Source organism: Diceros bicornis, chromosome 4 (genome assembly GCF_020826845.1).
Source record: "Diceros bicornis minor isolate mBicDic1 chromosome 4, mDicBic1.mat.cur, whole genome shotgun sequence".
NCBI classification, from domain to species: Eukaryota; Metazoa; Chordata; class Mammalia; order Perissodactyla; family Rhinocerotidae; genus Diceros; species Diceros bicornis.
Window position 1 is genome coordinate 29,534,436 of NC_080743.1, and position 24,230 is coordinate 29,558,665.

The 24,230-nt window shown below is 38.4% G+C and overlaps 1 protein-coding gene across 3 annotated transcripts in view; it reads left to right on the forward strand.

The window, feature by feature from the left end:
- Positions 1-2,898: 2,898 nt before the first annotated feature.
- The window catches only part of FNBP1L (formin binding protein 1 like), a 109,171-nt gene continuing 87,839 nt past the window's right edge, over positions 2,899-24,230 (forward strand). For all 3 annotated transcript variants that reach the window (XM_058538558.1, XM_058538559.1, XM_058538557.1), the window contains exon 1: positions 2,899-3,125. In XM_058538558.1, coding sequence (XP_058394541.1) covers positions 3,102-3,125 — 24 coding nt within the window. In that variant the 5' untranslated portion in view covers positions 2,899-3,101. The remainder of the gene's footprint in view (positions 3,126-24,230) is intronic.

The following is a 24,230-nucleotide window of genomic DNA, read 5'->3' on the forward strand; positions in this document are numbered from 1 at the left end:
TTTTCTTTGGAAACACTTCAAAAAAGTGCTTATAAGACATTAGTAACTTTATATATGGAATAAACATTGCAAAAATTTAATTTTAAGATGAGATTGATTTATGGTAGGAGGTTAATGTAATTGGACTAGTAAATTATTCTATATTGCAGAATGCAGCAGTGAACAACTATGTTTCACAATCTGACTTAAGGAAATTCAAGCAGGGAAAATTTGAAACTGGAAAGGGCATTAGCTAAATGTTTGTAATATAAAGAAATTATAAAAGGGACTTACATTTGAATTAACACAAAATAAAAATATACAAAAGAAAATGTAATACTTCAACGGCTTATCATAGAGCAGAGTTCAAACATATGCCTGAAGAAAAAATGCATTCAATAAAAGTTATTTTCCATAATTAATAAAAAGATACAGTGTAATAATTTTAAAAATTGCTAATGAGCGTGTGTAATTTGAGCTCTTTCAACTTTACTCAGTAGAATGGCTCCATTGTGAAAAATAGGTGGAGAAAGCTAGAATAACATTATTTCCTCAGTTCCTTCTTAGTGTTGATTGCTTTATAAACTATGTAATGTGAAACAGAAACTATGTGGTAATGGATTACCCAAATAGGTCAAGTAGCAGAAGGTATAAGATAATTGGTTTAACAGAATTTTGTATCACTTGATGCAAAATATGATTATATGATTTGGGGTATCATCTGGAATAAATTAATAGTAGATTGCTGTTATACTAAAGAGATTTTGCTTTCAAGATGCTAAAAGTTATGTTTTACCTTTTTTAGAGATAAAAATGACGTGTTTGAACTGCTTACAAAATACTTTGAAATCTGATTAATTTTTATTATTTTTGTAACAAAATATAACACAAAACATATTTATTCTTTTGTTGTGATAGTTTCACTTAATCATTTTTTCTTAAAACTTTGTTGAAGTAAATAGTGAATTTTAATATCATGAAAGAATTTTGTAAGTTACAAATAGTTATTTAAAAAAGATTATCAATTTAAGTTGATTACATGAACTATATTTAAATTTTACAGTACTGTAGAATAACAAATTTTATCTGAATTTGATGCCCCCAAACCTAACTTTTTGAAGAGAAATCAGTTGTTCTAAGTGTGGAGTACTGTTTAGAAACTTTGGAACAAAAAATATTTATCTAGGAGATAAGACTTTATGTTCAGTAGGGGAATTGTGTAAACCGTATGGTTGAGGATAATCTTTAATGTGAATGTAGATTATTTTACTTTTTAAAGAGAAAGCATGTAATTTTGTTTTAAATTATGTTCCATATGTCTTAACTTTGATGACGATATTTAGATACAATAAATCTTAGTATTGGAATGGTTCTAAATAATGAGACATCATTTAATAAATATATTTTCTATTACTAATAAATGTTACTTATAATTGCTAAATACATTCATGATGTCTAGGGAGGGTGAAGAGAGGCAGTGTTAGGTGGTATAAATAACCCTGAAGGAATTCTATTTGAAACAGAGACAGTATAGAAAAATATTGGAAAGAGAAAGTGTTCAGTCAATGCTTCCCAGCCTTTTTACTGCATGGCACACTTAAGAGTTTAAAAATTGGCCATAACGCACTTGGAAGAGGGTATTTGTATGCTCAAGCTGGACTCAGAGAAGGGCAGCAAAGAATTTAGCAAGAGTGGTGGCTGGACTGCTAGGAGAGCTCAGGCTATTTGCCTCAACCCCAAGAGGGAGCACAGCTAGGCAGGGACAAGGATTGAAGCAGAAGAGATTGGCACACCTGAGCAGGCCGTACAGGGGAGGAGTTTCAAATGCTGACACGCAGGTTGGGAGAGCTTCTTAAAGACACTCAGCAGTCATGACACTCTGAGGAGTACTCTAGTAGTGACTGGATTGAAATGTGTGTGTGTGCGTGTGTGTTTAGGAGACAAGCAATTAACGCCAAAGCATATGTTAGGGAGCTGCTAAGCGTACTCGATATCTAACAGCACCAGCCAAACTTGCTGACTGCAGTTAATGATTGCTCAGAAAGGCCGGGAAGTAACTCCACAGAAGGAAAAAGGAAATGGTGCATTTGCCTCCAAGGTTCCGATATTCCGAGTGAGAGATATCTGAAGTTCCGAATAGGCTCTTTGCACTACGGGGGACGAATCTCGCTCCCATCCAACCCCCCTACATGGGGTGCCCGTTCCAGAAAAGGGGCAAGCTCAATCCTCGTTTCCCGCAGGTGACAGCTCCGCTCACATTCGTCCATGTCTTCCATCTCGTGTCAGGGCAACATTCCAAAATGAATGCTTTAAGGTCTGCCTCTTTTCATGATTTCCTGACAGAACTCATAAAATTAAAATGTTTTATTAAAAACAGAATCGGGGCCACGTTGCGTTCACATTTGACGTTCAACCTCTACCTCTTTTAGTTATTGCCAAGATCACCTTAACCGTCAAGACTTTTTTCTTATAAATAATACACAACTCTCCACAATCGAAACCCACGGATATTGATGAGGTTTCCTTGTCAGGGTTTCTCCCAGGTGGAGGAGGCAAGAGGCAGGAAGGGCGGGTGACTGGAGTTGCCTCATCTAAGGGGGCTCAGGGCGGAGAAGGGCGGTGGGCGTCTTTTCATTCTCTCCCTTTCCATCTTAGACAGAGATCCGAGTGGCAGCGGCGTTGGCGGGGCCGTCCAAGCCCCGCGGGGCGTGAGGGAAGAGACCCGGCGGGTGAGCCGCGCGGGTGACCCGGGCGGGTGGAAGACCCTCCGGCGAGGAGACCCTGCCGGCTGCGTCCAGGCGAGCTCGGGTCCGCCCCGATCCCAGGGTGCACCGCGCCCCGCCCCCTCCCCTCTCCGCGTCCCGCCCCCCCCACCCCCACCCCGGCCCGGGCCCCCTCCCTGCCGGCTCCGGGAGGCGGGGACGCGTCGTCGGCGGCGGCTTCTCCGGTCGAGTCTTTCTCACTCACTGGGGAGCCTCGCGGTGGCGGCACCTTCGGAGGCAAAGCAGCGGAGCCGCGAGCCTGCCGGCCAGCAAGTGGGAGGTCGGACAGACTGACGGCAGAGCCGACGGACGGACGGACAGCGGGGCAGCCAGACGGCCCGAGTCGCCTCAGCTTCCGCCATGAGCTGGGGCACGGAGCTGTGGGTGAGTCGGGGAGAGGGGCGCCCCGCGCGGACCCCGGCCCCCAAAGGGCGCGGGCTGGGCAGGCGCCGCTGACCGTCGACGGCCAGAGCGCGTGGGTTGGGCCGTCCCCGCCCCTGGCGGAGTAGGGGGTCCCGCTCCTCTTTGTGTGCAGAGCCCTCGTCCCTCTCGGCCGGGGGTTGCGGGGCTGCTGGTCCGCGCTCCTGGCTCTGCCGCCTCTGGGGCTGAGGGCAGCGCCTTGGACGCCCGGGGGAGCGGCCTGCGGGCTCCCGCGTCCGCCGCCGTCCTCTCCCGGCCTCTCTCCGTCCTCCGCCTTCACTTTCCGGACGCCTGGCTCGGTGCCGGGGCGCGCTCTCTGCCTTTGTATCTTCCCGCTTGGAGGCGGGGGAGGGGGCCTATTGTCCCGAAGGGGCGCAGCTCGCGGGCGGAGAGGGTCCCCGTTGCGGCCTCCAGCCTCGGCGAGGGCCCCCGGGGCGAGGGCGTCGCCGGGCCCGAGTGGCGCGGGGAGCCGCGAGGCTCCGCCCGCCGCGCTCGCCCCAGGTAGGGGGAGCCGGGCGGCTTTGTTCGGAGCCCGGCCTCCGGCCAGCCAGGCCCAGCCCACACGCCCATTTTCCTCTCCCCGTCTCCGTGCTCCGGACCGGCGGAGCTTCGGGGACTCCGGCTGGGCCACCTCCGGCTGCTACCTTGGGCGGGGAGGAGGTTGGCTTTTGGGATTTGAATTAAATCGAATGATGGATGGGGAAGCCAATTTTGCCAAAAGGAGCATTCGGCTTCCCGATTGCTTTGCTTCCCCTTCCGTTCTTTATTCTCATTCCTTCTCCCCCCCTTTTCTTTTTCCTCCTTGCCTTTCTTGGGCGCTGGAGGCTCCAGACAGTGCCCAGTGGCTGGCCAAGGTGCGAGGGGACTGTAATAGGTCGGGGAATTCGCTCGCGACGCCGCCACTGAAGGGCGGAGGTGTGGAGGGCACTGATTTCTCAGGTGCCGCGGAGGGCCAGGGGGCGTGGGGGCGCTGTCCCGAGGGCGGCCTGGCTTCTGCCACTCCCCTTTTTATCCCACCTGTGCCTGTTTTCCTTGCCTTTTGTTAACGAGGATCTCGAGAAATCACTGCAGAGAAAGAGGAGAAAGAACTTTTTTGTCTCTACCTACGTGCATTTGGGATGGGAATGAACGCAGCTCGGTTAATTGAAGGGCAAAACGTTTTCTTCTGTTATTTTTCACATCTTGCTCACAGATTGGAAATCTTAGAACTGAAAGAGACTTTAGAGTTCATCTAGTTGAACACCTACTTGGCCAGCCCAGGAATCTCCAGCAACACTCTAGACAAGTGTTTGCCCAGTCTGTAAACACACCATCCAAGAGAAAATACATCAGGAGCCTCTCCATTTCGTGTTTTGGATAGCATTAATTGTTCTCATATTGGGGAGGATTATATAGTAAATGAATTATGTAAAATTTAATCTTTGGTTAGATTCTCAGGCATTATTGGTCTTTTCCCTTTGACTTTGTACATTCTATAATTGATTATAGTGTGTCATCAAAGGAGATGGGTGTCATTTTATCTTCCATTTTTATAATTAGAAAATATTTTTACATGCTTGAATGACCCACGTTTCAGAGGAAGCAAAGATGTAAGCAGAATACTTTTTAAAAGTACACATAGGAAAACAGTAGAGGAATATTATTTAGATTTAACTCAATTTAGACTTTTGAAGAATCAGTTTGTATCACCTTGTAGAGAAAGTTTTAAGGAGAAACAATAAAATATTTTAGTGAAGACTAAATGCGACCTTTAAAGTTTTTTTTTAAATTTTAATTTAAGAATATAATACATTTAGAAGTGATTACCAATCCCCTACTGTCTTCTGTAATTTGGTTATTTACTTTCAGCATTTGAGTAGTTTCTCAGCAATTTGAAAAGGTAAACTGTAGACAAGATGGGAATTTCTGTTCTAACTAAAAATTGTTTTGTATCCTTTCGGAAATTATGAAAAAATATTTTAAATTAATTTTTCTCTTAAAATTTAATACATCCCCATGTTTTAAATTTTTTAGTGGTTTGAGGATTTGAGGGAAACATTTATTAGAAACTAAATAATGTAAAATCAGTTAATATCAACTGGATGCTTAAACCTTAGATAAGTAGAAGTTTGGTATAGAAGACTATTGTTGGGACTAGAAAAGACCGTAGAAAAATTTGACTAGACTTCCTCTTTTTTACTGTTCTCAGTTTTGAATAAGGATATTGTGCGTCCAATGGGTTGTTACAAACACCAATATGGTGCTCTTGCCATTGAGGAGTTTGACGTTGGGAAAATTCTCTTGAAATTTTGAATTTAGAAACCAGTTCTCATGTTATTTAATGTTTAGGATCACATTACCGTCCCAAAGGTTTAGTTATTGAGAACATGTTGTCACAAAAAAATGGTAATATGGGAGTATGCACTCAAACTTAAGTTTATTTTTTATAGTATTCATTGGAGTTTTATTGCTATCTTAATGCTTCTTAAGTCTTATGTTAAATTTGAGAATAAAGTAATAAAGTAAATTAGAGAACCACTCTAATACTGACTCTGGGGGGCAGAACTGATAGTGATAGGCTAAGTGGGTTGTGTCAGACTTTCGTTGTGTAGTTGTGAGGAGATATGAATTAACTGGTAATAAATTTGAGTTGTGCTTTAAGGGATTTCTAGTGTTCCGAATGAGTGTTTAAGTAAGGTAGTGAATATATACTAGGGACTTAGTTCTGGGTAATATCAAACAAAGCGATGACAGTGTCTTCGTTTCTTCAGGATACAACGTAATTATATGGTAGCATCTTAGGTGTTGTTTATTGTGTTGATTTTTTTTATTACCACAGGAAGAATGGTTGGATCAAAAAGAGTCCAAATACGAATTAATGATTTCATAAAGCACAGATTTTGCAATTATTAGCTCTTTTTACAAATAAGGAAATCAGAGATTGAAGAGGTCTTGTGTTTAGTCAGTAAGTTTGATTTATTAGGAGACAGCTTTTTAGTTTTTTGAGGAGCCAGTTAAAGTTCAACAGAAAAGAAGAAATCCATGTGTGTGGGGGGGGTGTGTGTATAGATATGAAAAAATGTGGCTGAGCACATGACATTCGTATCATGAGTTATTCAAAAATTTGCTCCCCAAAGGAAATGAGGTGACTAGTCTGGAAGTTAGAAAGTAGGTTCAAATATCTGACTTAATTTATAGGGGTTTATAAACCTTTTTTTAAGGCTGCGTTTCCTGGTCTATGTGACTTTTGGCCCTTAGTTTTAAGAGTGTATAGTTTAAAAGCCATTGTTATTTTCATCATATTATTAGCCAAGTGCATTTGACAAAGCTCATGATATCTTTTTGGACGAAATGTAAAAATGTGGGTTGGATGATAGATTCAGTGGATTCTTTATGTAACACCCCTAGTCTTAACCCTTTAATTTGATGCTTCCTTATCTTTGTCCTCATAGCACTTTATGTAGCACTTCTATTTTAACACTTACATGGTAAGTGTACTAGACTTTTGAGTCCTTGAATGTGGGGACTGGGTTAATCTTTTTCTTTGTTTTCACTGACTAAAACAGTGCTTGTAGGTGATCATGCATGTTTTGCCCAATTGAATTAATAGTTCATTGCGTTACCCAGGGTATTGATTACTGATTAATAAGTGCATACTGGAGAAAGTCTTGATGGTTCTGAAGGCCTTTGTAGGTGATGATAGATTAGGTGGTCTAGATAATAATTCAGAAGGCCCAGCAAGCTGAAACCAAAATGATGAAGTTAAGTTTTAGGTGAAAAATTTTTACAGATTGGGTAAGAACTGACCTAAAGGTAGTTCTTGTGAGTTTACCTGACTGGTAGCTCGGTGATGTGACTGCCACATTAATAGGTTTGTCTAGAACAAAGGAATTTGGTCCCATTGTAGTCTATATTGGTTAGACCATATCTATGATATTGACTTAAGTTTTACTTCACATTTTTAGAAGGCACTATCTAGAGGCGGTTGACAAAGAAAACTCCTTATCACTGTGAACTGTATTGCTTTTTCAAAGGCTATGAAACTGCTATAGGAATTTAGTTTTAAAAACAAAATAATTCTTGAGTGTCTTTTATAAGGAAGCACTGTGCAATGTGTGATGAGATTTATGAAGGCTTATAATATCAGCCCTGCTATGAGGAAACTTAGAGTCATTTTGAAGTGACACTACTTTCCTAACTGCAGAATACTCCCCTACACTGATATCACTGTCCAGAATGGCCTCTGTTGACCAGTTCCTTTCAACCCCCTCCCTCCAGACTACACATTCTGGATATTGTCTTTCATATGGGACTACTGCCTTATAGTTATTTCTAGTGCGTTCAAATCTTTGGAAAATATTCATGGTATAAATATTTATATCTTACATTCCATTTTGTTGGTAGAAATTGTCGTGTTGAACATTGTGTTACAGATGTTGTTGTTATTAGTTAAGGAGGGTGAGTTAATATCAAGACACCTGTTTATGCCCCCATTAGTCCTGACTGTAATGAGGTGGAAGCTGGAGAGCTGCCTCTAACCGATATCTCTTCTGTGTTGCTACTTCCTTAAACCACTCATTTCCAGTCCCCTTCCCTGCCTTTATCTTAAAACATTCACTCTCTTTCTCCTTCCCTCAATCTATAAAATGTGGGTTTGGCTGGAAACTTAAAAACCTGTTCTGCATACTTTTTCCTATATATAAGCCCTGTTTGCAGGCAGAAAATAGGACAAGAGAATGGTAATGGTTTATCATTAGGGAGCACCTTCTGTGTGCTCCTACAAGTGGTATCTTATTTAATAATCTTTCATCTTTAAACATTCTCACCTTAATAGCAAAAGAAAAATTCTGTTTTGGGGAACACAGTCATACCTGCAGCATATTAAAAACTAGTAGGAAAAAATTATATAAAGGTTTTGTTTTATAGGAAGCAAAAAATGTTCCATATATTAGTTCAGGCCATGTAAATCAGACATACCAAAAAGATATTTGGCGTGGGGTTTGGAATAAGGAGGGTTTTACATATGGAGGTGAGACGTTCCTAGAGGGCAGAGATCATGTCTTACTCATTGTCTGAGTCATTGCTGTATCCTCAGCTATCAGCACACTGCCTGGCATACAGCCTGACACTACTAGGATCTTTGGTAAATGTTTGCTGGACTGACCTGAGTATAGTGGTTAGGTCTGACTTCAATTTGAGTGTAGGATGCCTGCAAGTAGTGATGAAGGGTAGATTGGGACCAGGCTAAGAGGTTGATCTGGCTGAATGCTTGATTCAAATTCATGAATTGTGTGTGTGTGTGTGTGTGTGTGTGTGTGTGTGTGTGTGTTTGTGTGTTTGAGTAGTTATTCATTAGCATATAATTAACTCAATTTTCAGACTGTGTAAAAATCCACAGAAGGAAATCTTAGTTTGTGTTGGTAGAAGGGATTATCTCTTCCTTCTGAATCCTTTGGTAGTAGGAGGAGGAATCCCTCTGGGTTTTAGAAGATGAAAGTTGTATTGATTTTATCACTTCTGCAAGAATATTTGAAGGGTGTTGGTTCTTTTGATAATGTTATTCGTTTTGAAATCAGTTGTATTTTTTTAATTTATGTTATTACTGCAATTTATTTATGCTGTTTTTCCTTTCCCCCTTATCTATGACTTAGTATTTTTACTTCTGTATCAGTTTAGTTTCATTGCATTTTCTGAGGGTGAGAGGTGTTTATTGGTAAAATGCAGTAAGTTTTGATCCCCCTAGTTTTGCATTAATTACTGGTTTCATGAGATGATTTATGCACTAAGTTTCACACACAAAAATATTTTAGAATATTTTGAGATATCACCTCTTAATTGATAATAGAATGACAAATGCTTTAGAATTGCATATTGTGCTTAAAAAATAACCTGTTGGGGTTGTATTAATTTTAATATTGTCATCTGTGCTTTTCAGCATGTTCCCTTTTTTCCTACAATAAGTTCTGTTACTTCTGTAATTAATTTTACAGAATTTTCATTGACTAGTTCTTAGAAACCACTTCTTTCACACCATAGGAGGATGCTGTCAGGCACTGTAAAATGATAGATATCTGACTGCTTTTTGTAATGTGAGATTGAGCATTTACGATTTGTGTGGAGCCCAAGAGAAAGAAATCTAGAATACTACAAATAAAAGTTTTTGTCAAATGTTCCTATTTAATCCAAATTAGTTATTAATATTTGGGGCTTAGGAGCAATTTTTCCTTAAGTTCTTGGTAGAGAACTAATCATCAGACTTTAACAATACCTCATGAAATAACAAATATTAGTATTACATATTTATTATAGTTTGAAAAAGCATAAATGTAGAGAGTTAAATTTTCCTATTTTTGGCATACTGTTATTTTGTTGTTTCCGGAGAGTAAAAGTCATGTTTTGTTTCTGCTGTATCCCTAATTTGTAGAAAAGGAATAAGTGTATAATAAGCACTGAAATATTTATTGAGTGAGGGAATCAATGAATTGCTATAACTCTACCATCAAATTATGTTTTAAATACTAAGGTTATTTAGGTTTTTTCCTCAGCTAGTATATTTCTCTTATCCTTGTTTAACCTTAGGGATCCTTTTTATAATCTGGAAATATAACTAGTTATGCCTTTTCATATGAAATTTCTCTAAATTTGTTTAGGTCTAGAATTCTCATTTCCTTGATTTAGTGGAAATGATTATCTTTTTTATTTTTATTTTTATTTATTTATTTTTTTGTGAGGAAGATTAGCCCCAAGCTAACATCCAGGCCAGTCCTCCTCTTTTCGCTGAGGAAGACTGGCTCTGGGCTAATGTCTGTGCCTATCTTCCTCCATTTTATATGGGACGCTGCCACAGCGTGGCCTGACAAGTGGTGCCTCGGTGTGCGCCCGGGATCCGAACCCGGGCCGCCAGCAGCGGAGCGCTCGTGCTTAACTGCTACACTACGGGGCCGGCCCCCAAATGATTATCTTTAGTGATAGCATGTTTTATGGCCCTTTGGATTCTAAAAATGAAAACAGTGAGCGTTCTGTTGTTTTTTATATGCTTCAACTATTAATAGACGGTCATGTAAGAGTAATGTAAGTGTCAATTGTCTGAGACTTAATGAATTAGAAAAACATAAAAGATTGATTTTCAGAGAGTACCAGCTCTGAGATTTTTGACGGATGTTAGTGATGGTTAGTTGAGATTTTTTTCCAGTATAAATTGTAAAAATCAAAATAATTGAAACCGCTATAGTAAATAAACACAGAAACCATTACTTTTAAATCAACCTTTTGGACTTAGACCATGAACTAAATTAACATCCTTTACTGTTTGCCAAGGCTGAATATAATGAATATTTGTTGTTTTTTTAATCTGAAAATTTCTTTATTTCATCTTCATTTTTAAAAAATGTTTCATTAAGGGGCCGGCCCCCGTGGTGTAGCGGTTAAGTTTGCTTGTTCTGCTTTGGCATCCCGAACCCCGGGGTTCTCCTGTTTGGATCCTGGGCGTGGACCTATTCACTGCTCATCAAGCCATGCTGAGGTGGCGTCAACAACTCTACAACTATGATACACAACTATGTACTGGGGCTTTGGGGAGAAAAAGAAAAAAGAGGAAGATTGGCAACAGATGTTAGCGCAGGGCCAATCTTCCTCCAAAAAAAAAAAGTTGCATTAAGATATAACTTTCATACATTAAAGCATACAAGTCTTATATGTATAACATTTAAAAAAGAAAATGACTACACTCGTGTAACTCCCACCAAGATCAAGATACAGAAGTCTCTCTTATGCCATCTGTACCCTACCGCCTCAAAGGTAACCACTATTCTGACTTGTATTGCCATTGATTAGTTTTGTAGGTTTTTTTAACTTCACATGAATGATATACGATATGTACTCTTTTTCATCTGACTTCTTCCATTTAGCATGATGTCTGTGAGAATCACCCTTTTATGGTTAGTTTGTGGTATTCCATTGTATGTATAGGATTTGTATTTTCTTCTGCTGTGTGCCTGAGATCGCTTTAGTCTGGGACCACCTTAAACCATGTTCAGGGCTTGAAATTCTCTTGGATGGTTGTTGGATTTTGATTTCTGTCCCCATGTCTCTTGCTATGTTATCAAAACAAAGATCCTGATTTTCAGGATTGGTAAACATCCTCAGGGCAAAAGTAGCTTGTATGCTCTTTTTCCTTTCTGGGTTCTCATTTTTACTTCACGTGTGACTTTGTAATTTCTTATTGTCTTGGCTTGTCTTTGATGCTTTAAAATTTTTGAAATATATTTTATCTGTATTTTTAAGTTTTTATCTAGGGGAGTAGTGATAATTGATCCAAATAACTTAGCCTGCCACTGCTGGAAACTGGAAGTTCTTACATTAAAGAACTTTTTAGCTATTATATTTTTAATTTCTAAGAACTGTTTTTTGTTTTCTGAATGTACTTTTAAAATAGCATCCTTTATCTGCATCTTGGAGCAGTATCTTCTCTTAGTTTTTTGTGTATATCAGAGACAGGTTTTTGATTTTGTTCTGTTTAGTTTTCTTATCCTTGCATAATATCCATAGCCTCCAAGTTACATTTTTTCTCTTTGTTAGTTTTGGTTGCTGTCTTTCATGGTAGAGACTTTCCTTAAATATTTTTTGATCCCAGGACCCTGGAAAGATGTCTGTCAAGATGAGGGCATACTAAGATCTGATATGCCCTACCTGTAAGTTTAGGGTTTGGGCTATTTGAAGTTTTTGATCCCTGTAAGGGATTTTGCTTGAGAGTTCCCCCTGGGGTTGTTCAGCTTCTCTTACCTCTTTTCCCATCCTATTGTGAAAGCCCGAGAGGTGTAGTGTAGTCTTTCTGGGGTACTATAGGCTTTCTTTTGAAGTCACATTTATCATTGCTGTTTATGGTGTTGGGAGCCACAACTTTATTTCTTTTTTTATGAGTGCTTAAACAAATAGTTTATTTGTCTTATATAACAAGAAATTTGGAGGTAGGCAGTCATTGGCATGGGTTTATGAACTCAATACTATCAGGGTCAGCGTCTGTGCAACTGTTTTGGGCTTTCCCTCAGGGTTACAAGGTGGTGGTTGCAGCTCCAACCATCTTGTCTGTATGTAAAGGCAAAAAAATAAAAAGGAAAAGAAAAGAAAAAGAGGAACAACATTAACTATGTCTGCCTTTTTATCAGGAAGGCAAAAACTTTCCCAGAAACCCCACAATAAACTTCCCCTTAGGTTTCACTGTTCAAAGATAGGCACATTGCCACCTGAACAAAATTAGGATTCTATTAGAAAGGAAGAGGGGGAATAGTATAAGGCACCCCAAAACATAGAATTTTATGGTGTCTATCCCCAAGGAGTTAATGATGGCTTAGTAGAGGCGAGACATATAGATAGATCGATATTTGAATAGTAGCATGGGAGTTAAGAAAAGGCAATAATATAAGTGAAAGAACAGATATTTCAGAGATGAAGTCTTTAGGGGATCTAACACAGCCCATCAACGTTTTACGAGGCCTCGTGGTGAAGAGCTTATGTGTCTTAGCTAGAATTTATGGGCTACTTCTTGCTTGCCACACCATGCCATGCTTGCCAGAACAGATGGGCGCTTTGAACAAATGTCCAGAATTGATGTGCAGGGCGTGGTGAAGTTGACCTGACCCCAGGCTGAGTGAAGGCACTGTGGGGACTGAGGAAAGGGTCCCGACATAAAAGTCCAGAAGTTCATTTTGTGAAGAGAGAGATGTCCTGGATGTTGGAAACAATAGAGATCTCCTGTAATTACCCAGGTCTCTTAACGTCTAGATATGATACCAAGCCATAAACTTGTCTCCAGAGACTGAGAGGCTATCAGCCTGGAGTTACTGGCACTTGCTTTTTTCCCCCCCTCTTCTAAAATTGATACATTAGAATGGTACATTTGTTGCAATTAATGAACCAATATTGATACATTATTATTAACTAAATCCCATAGTTTATTCCGATTTCCTTGGTTTTTGCCTAACGTCTTTTTCTGTTTCACATTACATTTGGTTGTCATGTCTTCTTAGGCATTTCTTGTCTGTGCCATTTTCTCATTTTCCTTGTTTTTGATGACCTTGAGAATTTAGAGGAGTACTGGTCAGGTACTCTGGTCAGATATATTGTGGGATGCTCCTCTATTGGAATTTGTCTGATGTTTTTCTCATGATCAAACTGGGGTTATGGGTTTTTGGAGGATGATCACGTACCATTTTCATCACATCATTTCAAGGGTACATATTATTAACAGGATTTATCATTGTTGATATTGATCTTGGTCACTTGGCTGAAGTAGAGTTAGGTTTTTCCACTGTAAAGTTATTTTTCCTCCTCTTTCTGTACTCTGCTCTTTAGAAGGAAGTCTCTATGTGCAGCCTACACTTGAGAGAGGAGTTATGCTCCCCTCTTTTAGGGTGAAGTATCTACATAATTTATTTGGAATTATTCTGCATGGGAGAATTGTCTCTCCCATTTATTAATTTATTCAATCATTTATTTAAATCAGTATGGACTCAAGGATGTTTATTTTATACTTTGGGTTATAATGCAATATGACTTCATTTATCTTGTTGCTCAGATTGTTCCAGCTTTGGCTATTGGGAGCTCTTTCAGTTGACTCCTGAACTCCTGTAACACATCTCCATCAATAAGGATTTTTTGTTTGTGTGTGTGGAAGATTGGCCATGAGCTAACATCTGAAGCCAATCTTGCCCTTTTTACTGAGGAAGATTAGCCCTGAGCTAACTTCTGTGCCCATTTTTCTCTATTTTGTATGTGGGACATTGCCACAGCATGGCTTGATGAGCAGTGCGTAGGTCTGCGCCTGGGATCTGAACCTGCGAACTCCAGGCTGCCGAGCAGAGCACGCGAACTTAACCACTATGCCGCTGGGCTGGCCCCAAAGGATTTTTTTAAAGCACTTCCTTACTTTCTGGGACTACAAGATGGTCCAGGCTCATCTTGCGTATTTCCTGCCCCCGTCCTAGAATCAGCCATTTCTCCACGGGGCCCTGATTTCTTTTACTGGAGAATGGTATTAGAAAGTAAGATGTAGGTGCTAGATGTATTTGTTGCTACTGGAATTTCATTTCTTTTAGTCCCTCTCAGCTGATACAACAAAGAAATATATGTGTGTATACTAACCTGTCTGTATATATATATCTATAAATATTTCTACATGTATCCATCTGTATCTATATTAAATTAAATACGAGTTCTTACTGATGGCTCTAATTCTAGTCCATTACCATATGTATCCTTCTAGCCTCTTCCCCTTGCTTATCTGTAAATTCCCACTCTAATAACTCCCTTGGCTGCCATCCATTTGTTTAATTGTTCCTTTTCAGTATATATGTATAGCAATATCAGAGTTGTTAACCTATAGCCCTCTGGGGAACAACTTTATCAACTAGAGTACAGTACTATGTGCAGTTCCTTTTCCCTTTAGTCTTATAGACTCTATTTTTCAAAGTTACTTAGGTCAGCACCATTCCCCCCATCCCCTACAGTGAAGTTGTTTCATACATTTGTAATACAGTTAGATTTTCTTATCACAGTCTGCATTCTTCCTTGGGGTCCTCTGACTTTCTCAGTGATTTTTCAAAAATTGCCTACATTAAGGTTCATTCTTTGTGCTGTGAAGTTCTGTAGATTTTGACAGATGTACAATGTCATGTATCTACCATTCCAAGATCATATAGAATGGTTTTACCTCTTAAAGATCTCCTGTGGCCTATCTCACACCCATTAGGACGGCTACTGTCAAAACAACAGAAAATAACAAGTGTTGGTGAGGATGTGAAGAAATTAAAACTCTTGTGCACCATTGGTGGGAATGTTAAAATGGTGCAGCCGCTGTGGAAAACAGTATGGCAGTTTCTCAAAAATTAACCATAGGGGCCGGCCCGGTGGCGCAAGTGGTTAAGTGCGCACGCTCCGCTGCGGCGGCCTGGGGTTCGCTGGTTCGGATCCCGGGCGCACACCGACGCACTGCTTGGCAAGCCATGCTGTGGCGGCGTCCCATATAAAGTGGAGGAAGATGGGCACAGATGTTAGCCCAGGACCGTCTTCCTCAGCCAAAAAAGAGGAGGATTGGCGGATGTTAGCACAGGGCTGATCTCCTCACAAAAAAAAAAAGAAAAAAAATTAACCATGTGAAGAAAAAAGAATTACCATGTGATCTAGCAATTCCACTTATAGGGAACCAAAAAAATTGAAAACAAGGTCTTGAAGAGATGTTTGTACACCTTTGTTTATAGCGTTATTCTCAGTAGCCAGAAGGTAGAAAAGCAACCCAGATATTCATTAATGGATAAATGGATAAGCAAAATGGTGTATAGATACAATGGAATATTATTAAGCCTTAAAAAGGAAGGAAGTGCTGATATGTACTACAAAACATGGATGAACCTTGAGGACATTATGCTAAGTGAAATAAGCCAGTTAAAGAGAAGTACTGTATGATTCCACTTATATGAGATACCTAGAGTAGTCAAATTCATAGAGACAAAGTAGAATGGTGGCTGCTGAGGGCAAGAGGGAGGGGGAGATGGGAATATATTATTTAATGGGTATAGAGTTTCAGTTTTGAAGATGAAAAGAATTCTAGTGATGGATGGTGGTGATGGTTGTACAACAATATAAATGTACTTAATATCATTGAATTGTACCCTTAAAAATGGTTAAGGTGGGAAAGTTTATGTATATAATTACCTCCCTGTTAAAAAAAAAAAAATCTCCTGTGCTGTACCTGTACATGCCTCCCTACCCCAATCAGTGATTTTTTTTAGAGCAGTTTTGGGTTCACATCCAAATTAAGCAGAAGGTAGAGATTTCCCATATGCCCCTTGCCCCTGCATATGCATAGCCTCTGCCATTATCAGCATCCTCCCCCAGAGTAGTACATTTGTTACAATTGATGAATCTACAGTGACACATTGTTGTTACCCAAAGTCCATAGTTTACATTAGGGTTTGCTCTTAGTGTTATACATTCTGTGGATTTAGACAAATGTATAATGTCAGGTAGCCACCATTTAATGTCATACAGAGTACTTTCACTGCTCTAAAAATCCTCTGTGCTCCACCTATTCATCCCCCCTCCTCCCTAACCCCTGACCACTGATCTTTTTTCTGTAACTTTTCATCGCCCTAAAAAAAGAAAGCCAGTACCCATTAGGAGTTACTCTCTATTTTCCCCTCTTCCCCAACCCCAACATTAGGAAACCACTTACCTACTTTCTTTCTCTAAAGATTTGCTTATTCTGGACATTTCATATTAATGGAATCATACACTATGTGGTCATTTGTGATTGGCGTTTTTCAGTAACCATGTTTTCACCGTTCATCCATGTTATAGCATGTATCAGTAATTGATTCTTTTATTACTGAATAATAGTCCATTGTATGCATATACCACATTTTTTTAACCCATTCATCAGTTCATGGTCATTTGGGTTGTTTCTGCTTTTGGCTGTTGTGAATAATGCTGCTATGAACATTTGTGGATCAGTTTTTGTGTGGACATATCTTTTTATTTCTCTTGGGCATATACCTAACATTGGAATTGCTGGGTCCATATGATAAGTCTGTTTAACTGTTTGAGGCACTCCCAAACTGTTCTGCATTTTACATTCCCACCAGCAATATATGAGAGTTCTAATTTTTTCACATCCTTGTGAAAACTTGGTATTATCTGACTTTTTGATTATAGCTGTCATCGTGGGTATAAAGAGGTATCTCATTGTGGTCTTGATTTGCGTTTACCTTATGACAAATGATATTGAGCATCTTTTCATGTGATTATTAAGTGTACATTTGTATATTTTCTTTGGAGAAATGTCTGTTAACTTCAGTTAACTTTTAAATATTAATGTTTCATTCTTAGTTCTTTCAAACTAAGAGATGTTTGATTTTGGCATTTAACTTGAAAAACTTAAAATCCAAGTGTAAATGTTAGCTATGCTGTCTTTTACTTTTGTTAAGAAACTTTTCAGCTAAACTGGCACTCTGCTTGGCTTGCTTTCCTTAGCTCTATGATGGCAGCCCTTGTCGTTGTCTAGGTAGAAAGCTTTCTTATGTTGTTAGAACTCAGTACTTGCAACTATGAAAGGCCAGGAAAGGGGGTCTTTCAGGAGATATTTAAAAATAATGAAAACCTGCATAATTCATACATGACCTTTTGAATTCTGAATTTTTTTGCAGCATTTAGTTAATGCCTGTCACCAGGATATTTTGGCTGTTCTTCAGTTCTATTCAAAGAATAATGGCAGTATTCTTTTTTATTGATGCAAGATTACAGATGCTGCAGTGGTGCTTATTTACTCATGTATATTGTACAAAGAATGTTAGTTGTTACGTTAATCAGAGTCACATTTTTGTTTTCTTTCTTAGTATTTTGAATATATTATCTGGGTCGAGAATCTAGTTCTTTTTTATCTATCTTAATTGTTTCTTGATTAGGAAAATGTTGATTCATTCCTACATTCAACTTCTGATAGTTCAGAGGTTATTGATTTGTTTTGTGGATTTTATACCCCTTAATTGAACAACAATGGCAAAACCCCTCTCATTTCAGTCAGCTTTTGGTCATTTGGCCAGTTTGGCCTGGAGATTCTTATTTCATTAAGTTCTAGGGGTGTTGGGTGGTCAGCCATCTGGAGTTTTTTAAGACTTTGTTGGTGATTGTGGTTCTTACCCCTGGCAGAGAAACGGTGTTAATTTGCAGTCCTCAAATCTTGCTGATCATTAGAATCATCTTGGGAATTTAAAGGCAGTAACAACAAAACAAACTCCCAAGCCCTACTGTAACCTCCTGAATAAGAATCTCTGGTAATGAAGCCTAGGAATTTGTGTTTTTGAAAAACACCCCAGATGATTCTAATAATACCAAGGTTTGAGAACCATTGCTTTACATGCTCTAAGATCTGTACTTACCTTAAGCCAGGACATTAGAAAACTCCTTGTACTTAGACTGCGTCATATTCCCTTTTCACTCGCATTGAATTACTTTCAGTAATACTAGTAGGAATAATTGAGTGATTATTGAATACTTAGTGTATTTGAGGCAGTGTATCTTCCTTTTTGGGGCTCAGAGGTTAAGTGTCTTGTCCAAAACTACTTCATAGTAAGTAGCAGAACTAGGATATAAATTCAGGTCTTGCTGTATTCACAGCCTTAATTCTTTACCATGAATGCTACACTGCCTTTATCAAATTGCTTTTGTTGAGAAGCTAGCCGTCAGTGTATGTGCAGAGAGGTTGTTTTTTGAAGGTCCTAATAATTTGCTAGTTTACCGTAAGGACCTTGTTTAGAATATTTTCTCACTGTATTACATGTGTTCTCTATGAAAAACTCATGGGAAAAATTTCTTTTGAGGTTTTTTATTGTATAGAAAATGTTTGCGTTGACTGTTAGCATTTCCCATTTTGAACTTGCTGCTAGAAAACTTACAGTTAGGTTTCTGGGTTCACTGTTAGCAAGTATATAGAATTTTGTCCCCATTTTGTTTGTGAATTCATCCTTGGTGTCATTTAAATTTCTGTCTTTTTTCATTTTCCTCATCTCTCAAAATTGTTTTATCTTGCTGTGTTATCTTTTTATTTCTTTATTCCCCTCCCCCCCAAGCCCCAGTAGATAGTTGTATGTCATAGCTGCACATCCTTCTAGTTGCTGTACATGGGACGTGACCTCAGCATGGCCAGAGAAGTGGTATGTCGGTGCGCGCCCGGGATCCGAACCCGGGCCGCCAGCAGCGGAGCGCGCGCACTTAACCACCAAGCCACTGGGCCGGCCCTCTTGCTGTGTTATCTTTAAAAGTCATTTTGAAGGAAAATGTTCAGAAGTAAATTAACTAGTGATTTTGAGCCATTTTATGTAATTCTGGCCAAATGTCTTTTTGAGAGTTGAATTTGGGAAAGGGAGGAACTTAGAATTTGGAACGTATCTGTGTGCCAGGTACTCTGGTAGATGTTCTTTTATTTTCATGCCAACTCTATGAAGTAAGTGGTGGTATTCCCACTTTATAGAAGACAAAACTAATAAGAAAGGTTAATCTTTGTTGTGCAGAGCTTAACTTGAACCTAGGGTTGTGTGACTCCAAACTCTTTCTTTTGTTTAGTGCCTTTAATGGATCTAATTTATCCAATAATTTCTTTTTTTTTTTAATTTTATTTTTTATTGAGGTAACATAGGGATATAACATTATATAAATTTCAGGTGTACATCATTATATTTCAACTTCTGTATGGACTACATCATCTTCACCACCAGAAGTCTAGTTGCCATTCATCACCATACAAATATGCCCCTTTACCTCTTCTGCCCTCCCCCAATCCCCCTTCCCTCCTAGTAACCACCAATCTATTCTCTGTATCATTGTGTTGGTTTGTTGTTGTTTTATCTTCCACATATTAGTGAAATCATATGGTATTGGGCTTTCTCTGTCTTATTTTGCTTAGCATAATACCCTCAAGGTCCATCCATGTTGTTGCAAATGGCAAGATTTCATATTTTTTTATGGCTAAGTAGTATTCCATTGTGTGTATATATGTGTGTGTGTGTATATATACCACATCTTTATCCATTCATCCTGTTGATGGGCACTATTCATCCTGTTGATGGGCATTTAGGTTGTTTCCAAGTCTTGGCTATTGTGAATAATGCTGCAATGAACATAGAGGTACATATATCTTTTCAAATTAGTGTTTTCATATTCTTTGGATGAATACCCAAAAGTGGAATAGCTGGATCGTATAGCAGTTCTATTAGTAATTTTTTTGTGTGTTAGGAAGACCAGCCCTGAGCTAACATCTGATGCCAATCCTCCTCTTTTTTTTTGCTGAGGAAGATTGGCCCTGGGCTAACATCTGTGCCCATCTTCCTCTACTTTATATGGGACACCGCCACAGTGTGGCTTGACAAGCGGTGTGTCGGTGCGCGCCCAGGATCCGAACCTGTGAACCCCGGGACGCTGAAGTGGAGCACGCACACTTAACCCCTGCGCCACTGGGCTGGCTCCTATTTTTAATTTGTTGAGGAATCTCCATACTGTTTTCTGTAGTGGCTATATATATTCTTAACAGCAGTGTACTAGGGTTCCCTTTTTTCCACACTCTCTCCAACACTTATTATTTCCTGTCTTTTTAATAATAGCCATTCTGACAGGTGTGAGGTGATATCTCATTGTGGTTTTGATTTGCATCTCCCTAATAATTAGTGATGTTGAACATCTTTTCATGTGCCTGTAGGCCATCTGTATACCTTCTTTGGAAAAATGTCTGTTCAGATCCTCTGCTCATTTTTTTGGGTGGTTTGTTTTTTTTTTGTTGAGTTGTATGAATTCTTTATATATTTTGGATTTTAATCCCTTATTGGATATATGATTTGCAAATATCTTCTCCCAATTAGTAGATTGTCTTTTTGTTTTGTTAATGGGTTCTTTTGCCATGCGGAAGCTTTTTAGTTTGATGTAGTCCCATTTGTTTATTTTTTCTTTTGTTTCTCTTGCCTGAGGAAACAGTAAAAAAGATACTGCTAAGACCGATATCGAAGAGCATACTGCCTTTGTTTTCGATGTCGAAGAGCATACTGCCTTCGTTTTCTTCTAGGAGTTTTATGGTTTCAGGTCTTACATTCAAGTCTTTAATCTATTTTGAGTTAGTTTTTATGTATAAGGTGTAAGATAGTGGTCTACTTTCATTCTTTTGCATGTGGCTGTCCACTTTTCCCAACACCATTTATTGAAGAAATTTTCTTTTCTCCATTGTATGTGCTTGGCATCCATAAATGGTAGGTTTCTTTGTGGCTCTCACTTCTGTTCCATTGATCTGCATGTCTGTTTTTGTGCCAGTCATGCTGTTTTGATTACTACAGTTTTGTAGTATACTTTGAAATCAGGGAGTGTGATGCCTCCAGCTTTGTCTGTTTTTCTCAGATTTGCTTTGGCTATTCAGGGTCTTTTGTTCCATATACGCTTTTGGATTCTTTGTTCTATTTCTGTGAAAAATGTTATTGGAACTTTGATAGGGATTGCGTTGAATCTGTTGATTGCTTTAGGTGGTATGGACATTTTAGCTATGTTAATTCTTCCAATCCATGAGCACGGAATATCTTTCCATTTCTTTGTGTCTTCTTTGATTTCTTTTAATAATATTCTATTGTTTTCAGTGTACAGGTCTTTTACCTCCTTGGTTAAATTTGTTCCTAGATATTTTATTCTTTTTGTTGCGATTGTAAATGAGATTGTATTCTTGAAGTCTCTTTCTGCCATTTCTTTGTTAGTGTAGGGAAAAGCAAGTGATTTTTGTATGTTGATTTTGTACTCTGCAACTTCACTGTTTGTTTATTATTTCTAATAGCTTTTTGGTGGATTCTTTAGGGTTTTCTATATATAAAATCATGCCATCTGCAAATAGTGACAGTTTTACTTCTTCCTTTCCAATTTGGATGCCTTTTATTTTTTTTTTCTTGCCTAATTGCTCTGATTAGGACTTCTAATACTATGTTGAATAAGTGGTGCAAGTGGGCATCCTTGTCTTATTCCTGTTCTTAGAGCGATAACTTTCAGTTTGTCACTGTTGAATATGATGCTAGCTGTGGGTTTGTCATATATGGCCTTTCTTATGTTGAGGTACTTTTCTTCTATACCCATTTTATTCAGAGTTTTTATCATAAATGGATGTTGAATCTTGTTGAATGCTTTCTCTGCATCTATTGAGATGATCATGTGATTTTTATTCTTCATTTTGTTAATGTGATGTATCACATTGATTGATTTGCTGATGTTGAACCACCCTTACATCCCTGGAATAAATCCCACTTGATTGTGGTGTATGATGCTTTTCATGTATTGTTGTATTCGGTTTGCTGATATTTTGTTGAGGATTTTTGCATCTGTGTTCATCAGTGATATTGGCCTGTAATTTTCTTTTTTTTGTGTTGTCCTTGTCTGGTTTTGGTGTCAGAGTAATGTTGGCCTTGTAGAATGAGTTAGGAAGCTTCCCCTCCTCTTCAATTTTTTGGAATAGTTTGGAAGGATAGATATTAAATCTTTTAATGTTTGGTAGATTTCACCAGGGAAGCCATCTGGTGGCTGGCCTTTTGTTGTTTTGGGAGGTTTTTGATTACTGTGTGGATTTCCTTACTAGTGATCAGTCTATTCAGATTCTCTATTTCTTGATTCAGTTTTGGAATTTTCTATAATTCTAGGAATTTATCTATTTCTTTTAGGTTATTCAGTTTGTTGGCATACAGCTTTTCACCATATTCTCTTATAATTCTTTGTATTTCTGTGGTATCCTTTGTAATTTCTCCCCTTTCATTTCTGATTTTGTTTATTTGAGCTTTATATTTTTTTCTTAGTGAGTCTAGCTAAAGGTTTATCAACTTTATCTTTTTTCAAAGAACCAGCTTTTAGTTTCATACTTTCTATTGTCTTTTAGTTGCTATTTTATTTATTTATTTTCTGATTTTTATTATTTCCTTCCATCTACTGATTTGGGGCTTTGTTCTTATTTTTTAGTGCCTTTAGATGTGATGTTAGATTGTTTATTTGCGATTTTTCTTGTTTCTTGAGGTAGGACTGTATTGCTATCAACTTTCCTCTTAGTACTGCTTTTGCTGTATCCCATGGATTTTGGTATGTTTGTATTTTCATTTGGCTCCAGGTATTTTTTGATTTCTCCTTTGATTTCTTCGTTGATCCAGTAGTTGTTCAGTAGCATTTTGTTGAGTCTCCATGTAATTTGTGACTTTCCCAGTTCTCTTCTTGTGGTCGATTTCTAGTTTCATATCATTGTGTTCAGAAAAGATGCTTGATATTATTTCAGTCTTGTTAAATTTATTGAGACTTGTTTTGTGGCCTAATATGTGATCTGTCCTGGAGAATGTTCCATATGCATTCGAAAAGAATGTGTATTCTGCAGTTTTTAGATGGAATATTATGTATACATATTGGTTAAGTCCGTTTGGTCTAATGTGTCATTTGAGGCCATTTCCTTATTGATCTTCTGTCTGAATGATCTTTCCATTAATGTAAGTGGGGTATTAAAGTCCCCTACTCTTATTGTTACTGACAATTTCTCCTTTTATGTCTGTTAATATTTGCTTTATGTATTTAGATGCTCCTCTTTTGGGCTCAAAGATATTAAAAAGTGTTATATCCTCTCATTGGATTGTTCCCTTTGTTTTTATGTAATGCCCTTCTTTGTCTCTTGTTACAGTTTTTGTTTCAAAGCTGATTTGGTCCGATTTAAATATTGCTACCCTAGCCTTCTTTTTGTTTCCATTTGCCTGGAATATCTTTGTACATCCCTTCACTTTCTGTCTGTGAGTGTCTTTAGATCTGAAGTATATCTCTTATATGCAGCATATATATGGGACTTGTTTTTTTATCCATTCAGCCATCTTATATCTTTTGATTGGAGTGTTTATTCTATTTACATTTAAGATAATTATTGATAGGTATGTACTTATTGCTGTTCTGTTATTTTTTTGCTGGATGTTTTTGTAGTTCTTTTCTATTCCTTTCTTCTCTTGCGATTTGATGATTTTCTTTAGTGTTGTGTTTGGATTCCTTTCTCTTTATTTTTTGTGTATTTATTATAGGTTTTTGTTTTGTGGTTACCGTGAGACTCGTATATAATAACCTATGTATATAGCAACATATATTAGGTTTATGGTCTGTTAAGTTTGACCTTATACTAAAAACCATACGCTTATATTCCCCACACCCCACGTTTTATGTTTTTGACGTTATAGTTTACGTCTTTTGATTTTGTGTATCCCTTAACCTCTTATTGTAGATATAGGTGATTTTAGTACTTTTGTTTTTCGACCATGCAAGCTTTATAGGTGGTGGATTCACTACCTTTACTATATATTTGCCTTTACCGGTGATATTTTTACTTTGATAATTTTTTATTTCATTTGTGGTGTTTTCTTGTCCACTTAAAGAAGTCTCTTTAACATTTCTTATAAGGTCAGTTTAGTGGTGATAAACTCCTTTAGTTTTTGCTTGTCTGGAAAAGTCTGTCTCTCCTTTCATTCTGAATGATAACCTTGCCGGGTAGGTATTTTTGGTTGTAGATTTTTTTCC